Source organism: Ammospiza nelsoni, chromosome 27 (genome assembly GCF_027579445.1).
Source record: "Ammospiza nelsoni isolate bAmmNel1 chromosome 27, bAmmNel1.pri, whole genome shotgun sequence".
Lineage (NCBI taxonomy): Eukaryota > Metazoa > Chordata > Aves > Passeriformes > Passerellidae > Ammospiza > Ammospiza nelsoni.
The window spans coordinates 3629560-3639810 of NC_080659.1; the positions used below are offsets into that span (position 1 = coordinate 3629560).

Consider the following 10251-nt stretch of genomic DNA (forward strand, 5'->3'; position numbering starts at 1 on the left):
TTATGTAAAAAAGTACTGTGCATCTTATCTCCCCCTGCCCTTCCTCCCTCCTTCCCTGAATGGTCCCATTTAGGAACAGGGTCCGTGCTCCTTGGAGGCCTTTGAATTCAGGAAATGACAAAGTATTACTTGATAAATTCCATCTTTTTCTCCACTGCTTCCATTTCTGATGCAATTGATGGCCCTTGACTGCACTGGGTGAGGTGATACCCAAAGCTCATCACAGCTTTCAGATTCCACCCAAACTGCCTGTGCTGGTGCTCCTCTGTTTGGGGAAGAAGCATCAGGAATCAGACCCAGCCCTTTCCCTGGTGGTACAAAAACTGCTGGAGAAATTCCCTCCCAATGCAAGCTTTAAATCTTGTTCCTTGCTGAGTTTGTTGCTGCTGTAAGGGGTCAACTCACTTGTGTGTCCTCCAGGGTGAGATGAGGCTTGACAATCTTTATTTCAGCATGCCAGTATAACCAGTTCTGTGAGCTCCAACAAATGTGAATAAGTTTACAAGGTGATATTTTTTTGTCAATTTTGTAAACAAGTTCAAATGAAGTTTACCATGTGCGTACCTGCTGTGTACTCTCATTTGTGCATGACTCAGTTTCTCTGCTACTGCCTTCTCCTACCTCTCTTGCAAAATTTCTCCTTCTAATCCTAAAACCTGAAGTTAAAACACTGCCATTTCTTCCTTGTGACGGGATGACACGAAATGGCTCATCAGCAAATCTCTGGGGAGTTGCTATCACCTAAAATCCGTGTTTTTATGGCCAAATTAATTCTGCAGAAGTCTCTTGACAGGGTGCATGGACGAACCGGGCTCTCCAACACCCCCTCCTGCCTGCCAGGTACTCACCCATCCTTTACCCCGGCCTTCCTCGCCTCAGTTTTAAAGGTCGGGAGCGCTGGCGTCGGTGCCTGCGAGCCCGCGACCTTCGCTCCGTCCCTGCCCGGCACGGCCTCCCTGGAGGCGGCTCCGCTCCCTGAGCGCTGTCCCGGGTCACGGCAACCCCTGGGGCTCCCGGGACCACGAGGGGCCGGGCCCGGGTCACGGCCGTCCCTGGAGCTCCATCGCGCCGGAGCCGGCACCGAGGGTGCGGGGACCGTGAGGGGCTCACGGCAGCTCCTGGGGCTCCCGGAGTTGTGCGGGGCCGGGTCACGGCAACCCCTGGGGCTCCCAGGGCTGTGTGGGGCCGTGCCCGGCTCACGGTAACCCTGGGGTTCCATCGCCCCGGAGCCGGTACCGAGGGCGCGGGGATCCCGCAGGGCTGGGCCCGGCTCACGGCAACCCTGGAGCTCCATCACCCTGTGCAGGGCCAGACCCGGCTCACGGCAACCCCTGGGGCTGTGAGGGGCCGGTACCGAGAGCGCGGGGAACCTGCAGGGCCGGGCCCGGCTCACGGCAACCCCTGGGGATCCCGGCCCGCGGCTGTGAGGGGCCGGCACGGAGGGCACGGGGATCCCGCGGGGCCGGGGCCGGGCCGGGCGGGGCGGAGGAAGCCAAGCGCCGGAGGAACGGAGGAAGTGACGCCCGGATCCCGCCGCGGCCCCGCGGCCGCCCCGCCCCAGGAAGCGACGCGCCGGGGCCGCGCTGCTGACGTTCGGCGGCGGCTGCGGAGCGATGGCGGCGCCGCTGGCGGCTCCGGGCGGCGCCGGGGCCGGTGGCGGGCCCGGGGCGGGCGCGGCGCGGGGCGGGCGCGGGCCGGCGCTGCGGGAGGGGGCGCGGGTGTCGGCGCTGTGCCTCGCCTGGTACGGGCTGAGCGCCGGCGGGAACGTGGTGAACAAGCTGCTGCTGGGCGGCTTCCCGCGGCCCGTCACCGTGTCGCTGTTCCACATCCTGGGGCTGTGCGGGCTCCTGCCGCCGCTGCTCCGCGCCTGGCGCGTCCCGCCCGCCGGGCCCGCGCAGCTGCCGCCCCGCGCCTACCCCCGCTACATCCTCCCGCTCGCCTTCGGCAAGTACTTCGCCTCCGTGTCCGCGCACGTCTCGCTCTGGAGGGTGCCCGTGTCCTACGCGCACACAGGTGAGGGATGCGGGTGTCCCGGTGCCGGCTGTGCTCGGAAGGAGCTGCCTCGGGATGTCCCAGTGCTGGCTGTGCTCGTAGGGAGGTGCTCGGGGGGTGCTCTGGGGGTCAGAGTGTATTCATGCCCAGGGGTGTGACCTGAAACCCGGTGTGTGCTCGTATGGGCACCTGGTGCAGTGTCCCGGTACCCACTGTGGGTGCCCAGTGCAGTGTCCCAATACCCGGTGTGTGCTCGTACAGGTGCCCAGTGCGGTGTCCCAGTACCTTCTGTGTGCTCCTACAGCTATCCATTGCAGTGTCCCAGTACTCTCTGTGTTGTGAATATCCAGTGCAGTGTCCCGGTGCCCAGTGTGGTGTCCCAGTGCCCACCCTGTGCTCGTACAAGCGCCCATTGCAGTGTCCCAGTGCCCAGTGTGTGCTGTTGGCACCCAGTGCTCACTGTGTGTGCTGTATGTCCCCAGAGCTGTGCCCCTGTCCCCAGTGGGTGCTGGCAGCAGATCCAGGGGCAGTGCCCCAGTGTGTGCCCTGTGGGTGCCCAGAGCACCAAGGTCCCGCTGGTACAAGTGCCAGGACAGTGACAGGGATGGAGCACACCCATCCTGGGCTGGGCTCCATCCCTGTGCTTGAGGTGGTTGCTGGAGCTGTCCCAGTCCCCAGTGATGTTTTCTTGCTGTCCCCAGTGAAAGCCACCATGCCCATCTGGGTGGTTCTGCTGTCACGGATCATCATGAAGGAGAAGCAGACGACGAAGGTGCGGACAGGTTTGCTGAGGTTTCTTCTCTTGGTGCTGCTTGGGGGAGGCTGTGCTGGCTTTGGATAGATTTTGTGACTAGAATTAGATTTTTAAAATCCCTTTTCCTTTTGTTGTGAGTGAACAATGACCAGGGTGATGCTGTTTGATGCACTGGAGTTGTCAGTGTCTGCTGCAGTCAAATTTCCTTGAGCTGCAGTAGTAAAATGGTCGATCCCTAAATCAGCAGGATGTATAAACTGGTGGAAAATTCTTAGCAGATGGAATTTACCCCTCTGTCCCTGCTGCAGGTGTACCTGTCCCTGATCCCCATCATCACTGGTGTCCTGCTGGCCACGGTCACAGAGCTGTCCTTTGACATGTGGGGACTCATCAGTGCCCTTGCTGCTACGCTGTGCTTTTCTCTTCAGAACATCTTCTCAAAGAAGGTACAGCTCTGTTCCCAGCTCTGGTGTCACCCTTCAGCAGGACAGGCTGTCATTTCAGTTACATAAATGGATTTTTTTCGTTGGCTTTGCAATCAGACAAGCCCAGAGGGTTGGTTGTTATTTTGTGTGTTCCCTGCAGCTCTTCCTACCTGTTGAAGCTGTTACTCTGAGTTTATCCTGAGCCCTTTCTTTACTCTTCAATGTGGATTTTTTTTTTTTCTGGTGGGCAATTCAATAGTGCTCAAATTAATGTATCTTGTTATATCAAATAATTCCTCTGTGCTGAGCAAGTCACTGTCAACACTGGGCACTCCTTGAAACCACAGTAACAAAATTAAAATGTGTGGTTTGCTTTATTTAGTTACAAAATGGTTTCTGTTTTGTAGAGCTATCAACATATATTATATAAATTAATATATATTATAATTATATAATACATATTATATTATATTATATTATATTGTTATATTATGTTATGATATTATATAAATTATATCTATTAATATTAATATCTTGTTGGTACTAAGAGCCACCACTCAAAAAACCATTATTTTTCAAAAACACATCAATTTTTCTTTTGCTACCCTAATAGAAAATTAATATTATAAGGATATTTATTTATTTTCCTAATTACCTGTCCCCTGGAGCAGTTTGTTTCCTGACTGCTGTTCCATAATGGCTCTTGGCAGGTGTTAAGGGATTCCAGAATTCACCACCTTCGGTTGCTGAACATCCTTGGCTGCCATGCTGTGTTCTTCATGATCCCAACCTGGGTCCTGGTGGATCTTTCTTCCTTCTTGGTAGAGAATGACTTGGTAAGTGCAGAATTTGGAGAACTGTTTGCTGTGATGAAAGAAAATTTAAAAAATAAACCAAACTTCAGCACCCATCCAGAAAAGTGCTCTGAAGTGTTTCAGTGTGGAAGGAAGTATTGTGAAACACTTGCAAATTGTTTCACAGGAGTTAACAAAGTGTTTATTGTGAGAACAATATTATTATTATTATTATTATTATTGTGATTGTTGTTGTTGTTGTTATTCCTGTCAGGGTTAGCAGAGGCAGTTCATGCACAGCATAAATATCAGGATTTGGGAGCTGGAGGCAGGAACAAACACTCCCAATGTCCTCCTCTGGTTTCTCTGAGCTGGGAGTTGCATAAAGCAAAGAGCCTGGGGGCCTCTTCAGAGCTCAGTGCAGACATTCCTGCTCCGATGGCAGCTAAAAGTGCCTCAGGCTGTGTTTGTGTTGTTACCTGAAACCCGAGATAATTTTTTTTTCCTCCTGCTGTTTGCTTTTCCACAGAGCTCCATGTCCCATTGGTCCTGGACCTTGATGCTGCTTATAATCAGTGGATTCTGTAATTTTGCCCAGAATGTGATTGCCTTCAGCATCCTGAACCTGATCAGCCCCCTGAGTTACTCAGTGGCCAATGCCACCAAGAGGATCATGGTGATCACCGTGTCCCTGATCATGCTGCGCAACCCCGTCACCAGCACCAACGTCCTGGGCATGATGACAGCAATCCTGGGGGTCTTCCTCTACAACAAGGTGAGGTTTCTTCACCAGGAAACGCAGCTGGAGCAGTCCTGCAGCTTTGAGTTATTGTTTGGACAAGTTGAGCAAAAATAGGCAACACAAAAGGCACAAAGTTCCATTGTACAGGGGGGATGAGCGTGGCCCAGGTGGAGGATTTGGGTCACAGCAGCTGCTGGGCCTCTCACAATTAAATTTTGATCTTAAGCCCTTTTTGAAAAGGGAAGTAACTCAGAATCTCTTGAGCAAAAGTTTGGCATGCGAGAGGAGCGAGGCTTTCATTGGAAGCCACTGATATTTTAAGGCTGTAACAAAAAAAGTGATGTGACAGTAGGACTGGCTGCTTTTTTCTGGGTATGGGAATATGTCTGGGTGGTATCTTAGGTGATATCTAAGGAAATCTGTCTTCACTGAAGGGTTGTGAGGGTTTGGAAGGAGCTGCCCAGGAAGGTTTGGAGTGTCCATCCCTGGAGGTGTCCAAGGAAGGCCTGGATGTGGCACTCAGTGCCACAGGGATAGGGCAGAGCTTGGACTTGATGATCTCAGATTTTCCTGTGGGAATCTTTAAAATTAGAGGGTTTTGAGAAAGCTGCAAAAGGGAGGTTTTAGAGACAGCAGAACTGCAATTAGAACTAAACATTAGCCATAAGATTTGTCAGCAGAAAAGTTCTATGAGAAGTAGAAAGTAAGGACAACTAGAGCAATGGTTTGTGTATTAATGCTTGGATAGAATAACTCCCTAAACTACAGAAAAGTATATCTAGGGAGATATTATGAAGTTCTAGTTATAAGTAATATTATTAGAGTAGTATTACAGATTAATAAAGTAATATTAATTAATTTTTAAGATAATAATTAATTATTAAAGTAATATTAATGTTGATTATTAAAGTAAATATTAATAAATTAATACTGATTATTACTAAGTAATATTAGTATATTAGTGAGATATTTGGAAGTTTTAAGCTTAATAATGGAGCTCTGTGCATTGTGTTTGAAGGCTTACAAGCAGGTATTGTATTTGAAATAAGCAAGAATTGTTTTAACCAAAGGTAGGTGTTATTATAGTGACTGAATAGAACTACTGTCAGTATAGAATATATACTATAAGAATATATACTATACATATAAATACTGTCAATATATACTATTCTATTCTATAGAATATATACTATACAGATATAAATGCTGTCAGTAAAATTCTTGCTTTGTGTGATTGGTCAAAAAACTTCTAAGTGACATTAAGTGACTTCCAAGTGACAAGTAACATTAGGTTCTTTGTCTGCTGCCTGGGATGTGAGCTGCTGGCATCTTCCCATTGCCATAACCCTGTAATGAGGCTGATGCTGGAAAATAAAACAGTTTGGGAAGTGGCCCCAGCATCCCCATCCCATTTGTGATTTGTGCACCAACCCCAAGCCAGTGATATTTGCCCAGCCTGAATGGTTCTGTGACAAACTTTCTTTCCTTTCCCAGACAAAATACGATGCAAACCAAGAGGCAAAGAAGCAGCAGCTTCTCCCAGTGACCACTGGAGACCTGGTGAACTTGGAAAGGCACCGAAATGCTGCTGAGAAGTCCCAGAATGGACTCGCAGCCTTTGGCCAGCACGGGGACTTCCTGCGCAGCAACGTCCTCACAGAGCACTTCCAGTTCAGCAGGCAGAGCTACCCCACAGCCTACAACCTGAATAGGTTTGATATTTAGGATCTCCTGGCACAAAGGTACAGACTGTGATATCAAAGTGTCCCCAGCATTATCAGAACACTTCCAGTACATCCATGAATGTCACGGAGCCATTGAGGCGTGCAGCTTGCAGGGCAGGGCGGGGGAGTGGTGCAGGAGCTGCTGGGCTGAGCTTTAAACCTGGGACAGCCAGACCTGGAACAGCTTTAAACCTGGGACAGCCAGACCTGGAACAGCTTTAAACCAGAGCTGACACTGGAACCAGCCCCACAGAGCAGATCCTGCTGAGGTGGGAGTGACACTGCACAGTGGAACATCTGCCACTGCTCCTTTCAGACTCTGCCAGCTCCTTGTTCTCTTGGCAGCTGAATTCTGGCCAGTATCTCCTTTCCATGCTGGTAATGTCACCTTTAACTTGTTCTCTAATAACGGTTCAATGATCCTTTTAATGAAGCTTTCAGGAAGAAGTGAGAGCAAGGGGTGTTTGTGCTGATCAGGATTTGCCTGGGGAGGATCAGCTGCAGGCAGGTAAGGTCCAGTTCATCTCCAGCATCTGTGCAACTCCTTGTGGATATTCACAACTCCTGTGCCTCTGCCTCCAGCCCTGGATGAGAAAGCAGAGGTGTTTCTGCAGGAGCAGGCAGTGGAAGGATTGATTTCTCCCAGAACTGCTTCAGGAGAAACACAGTTCTCCAAATCACTGCTCATGGCAGAGAACAGCCAAGCCCAACCTAAAATCATCATTGTTTTCTGAATCATGTAGTCCAGACATTGCTATCCCCTGGCCATGCAGGAAACTCCTTCAATAAAAAGTGTTTGGAATAATATGATTTTATTTTTTTACTTGCTTCACACCTGTTCTTTCAAACCTGTTTTGTTGCTTTAGAAATTGAAAGGTGAAAGGTGTTTTGTTCTCACTTTTATGCTCTCATATATGAGTTATATCTTTTCAATGCATTGATTTGAACAATCATCATTATTAATTGTTTCTTAAATCTTTTTAGCCCCTAATTTGGGTTTTTTTTAATTTCTTAATCACTGCTGTTGGAGTAGCTGTGTGGATTTAGGCTGACTTCCACTTCCTGCTGAAAGAAATTAAATTTTGTATCCTGTGCTGTTCCTGCAACTCCCCTGGCTCAAATAGGAAATGAAAGAAAAACTGAAAAACTGTTTGAATCAGCAGTAAATAGATAATTTATGGCTGAAAACTGCCTCAGAATAAATTCTAGACAAGGTGATTGTGTGTGTCAGGTACAGATTTGTGCGTGGAAGGGATGAACCTTGGCTTTCCTTCCTTTGAATGAAATTCCTTGGAATGAAGTGAGACCCAACTTGGAACTTGGGTTTCACTGAATCAGAATTTTCTGTCCTTGCTTTAGTAAAAGATTTTAGGGGCCTTCTTTCCTTCCCAGACTGTTGTACAGTGAGACTTTGATAGCATAACTTTTATGCTTTTAACCAGAGAGGTACCAGACACCAGGGACAAAATCCAGGGTGTGTCCCAGAACACTCCTCTTATTTATTGCTTTCAAATGACCATTTCCATGATGTGAGATGATGATTTGGCTCCTTTCTGGACAATAAAGAATTTATTTTTAAGTGCAAAATCAAGCTGATCTTATTCTTTTGGCTGCTGGGGTGGTAGTTACATGAACAGCATGTGAGAGGAGTGAGGTTTTTATTATTCCACCAGAGTCCAAAAGAGGAAATGGTCCTTCTGAAACTTAAAAATGGGTTAAAAATGCTGCTGCTGCTGGGTGTGAGCAGAACTTCTTGCCTTGACTGGAGTTCAGTGTTAATGCCAGCTGAGAATTTGGGATTTTGGTAGAAAATCTAAATAATTCTGAACAAAGTCATGAGGAAATCTTTCCTTCAGGTGAAATTTCTTTTGCCTGTTCCAGTATTAATAAGTGTATAATTACTTCTTTTGAATGTGGGGAAAATGCCAAATGTGGATTTCTAGGGCTCATTTGCCAACATTTCAATGCTTTTACCTGAAAGTAAAAAGGATTTGGTGCTGACTCTGGATTTGGATTTGGTGAACTCTGGATTTGGTGCTGACTCTGCAGAGACTCATTTGAGGCTGAGATTTCAGAAAGGGCTGAAATTTTCCAGCTGCTCTCAAAGGCTGGGACCTGGTGAATCCTGCAAACCCTGAATTGTGTCTTTGTGCCTCAGTTTCCCTGTTAGAAAAAGATGATTCTTCTTTAATCACAGAGGGTAAAATACCAGAAAAAAAGTGACAGTGGGGATGTGCAGGGATCCTCTGAGTTCACCTCTCCATCCTCTGCTGTGCCAGGTTCCTACAACCTCAGCTGCCACAGGGAGTAAATACAAACCAGACCAGAGGTTTTATTAAATATATTCAGATTGGTTTCCTTTTAAAGAACATAACCAAACCTCTTCTGGCAAATGTTTTCACAGTGAGCATGCCCTGCACACTTCCCAGAGAAGATTTAAGCTCAGTTTTTTTCTGTAATCTTGGCAGCAGCTGAAGGTTTCCTGTTCAGAACTGTCCCAAATTTCAGTCTGGCCCAAAATGAGGATTTCCCAGGAGGATAAAGGATCTTTTTAGGGCTCAGGAATGAATCTGCTCCAGGTCTGTGGGCAGCAGGGAGGGCTGGGTGTGGTGCAGGGGGACATTAAACCTGTCAGGTTCCACAAGGTGGATTTGCTGGATCCCAAATCCCAGTCCTTAAGCAATATTGCCCACATTGAGGGAAAGGAACTTCCTGGCATTGCTGTAACAAACATTTGAATCTTGGAGCTCTGCAAGGTTTTTTGTTTGGCCAAGTGGGATGTTTGGTTTGTAAATAAGGGGTGTGTTTGGCTCTGTACACAGGGCTGGGGGAAGGACAGAAAAGCTGGAATAAAGAGGGCAAAGTCTGCACAATGTGTACAATGACCCTGTTATTAAATCAAAGCCAAGGGTTGGTTTGGGTTCACTCCTTGCAGGAAGCTCTGGGAGTGTCATAATGGGCACTGCTGAGGAGCTGGGTGGATGTGATCACTCACAAATGCTGAGACCAGGGTTAGAACTGGACTTCTTGAGATATTTTGATTTTTACTATGCATTTTTTACACAGAAATACACAACAATATTGAAAAACTTCTTCCCCAAGAAGCCCTGGGTAGTTGTGGAAATAAGACAACCCCTCCCCACTCCATGTGGGTGTTCTGTTGGTAGTTCCAAAGAGTATTTGGTGCTCTTTAAAAATATTCCTCCTGCAGGTTCAATTTTGGTAAGAGGATCTTTATCATCTAGTAAAATTCTTGTGGTTTTTAAATAACTGAATGCTAAATAAAATTGAGGCAAGACTTAGACTTTGTAAGTGCACAGTGATTTGTAAAAATAGTGTTGGTATTTTGGGGTCAGCTCATGATGATTTCCAAAGCTCTGTTTTCCTTTCTAATCTGTTCAAACCCGTTTTTTTCTGATGCAGCATTTTGCAGCAGAAGGAGTTTCTGACACGTGGCTCTTTGTGAAACAGGTGCAATATAAATAAAGGGAAAATTTTGTTTTTTCAAGGCTTAAATTTCTGGGTCATGCTGTGAGCTGTTAAAAATAATTCTGAAATCTCTTTGTGGTGATGTTCAGGGCAGTGAAAGGAATTTGTTAACCCTGAAGTGACAGGTGGTGCAGATATCCAAGGGGTACCCAGCTTTTTTTGTTGTTATTTCATATTAATCTCCTATAAATTGATGGGAATATGGGTGAGTTTCCCAAAAAACCCAAACCAACCCCACACTCCTTCTGTGTGAGTCCTGCCCTTCAGCAAATGAACTCTTTGGTGTTGTTTTCCTGTTCAGTTGTTCTGTGACATTCTGGATGTCACTCAG

General features: G+C 47.3%; 1 protein-coding gene across 1 annotated transcript; it reads left to right on the top strand.

Annotated features, from left to right (window-relative positions):
* The first annotated feature begins 1613 nt into the window (after positions 1 to 1613).
* Positions 1614 to 8018, top strand: SLC35E1 (solute carrier family 35 member E1). The gene is made up of 6 exons (XM_059489821.1): positions 1614 to 2013; positions 2694 to 2764; positions 3055 to 3192; positions 3882 to 4007; positions 4495 to 4740; positions 6202 to 8018. Exons 1-6 carry the CDS (start codon positions 1614 to 1616, stop codon positions 6430 to 6432), a joined length of 1212 nt encoding a protein of 403 aa, XP_059345804.1. The 3' UTR covers positions 6433 to 8018.
* The last annotated feature ends 2233 nt before the right edge of the window (positions 8019 to 10251 follow it).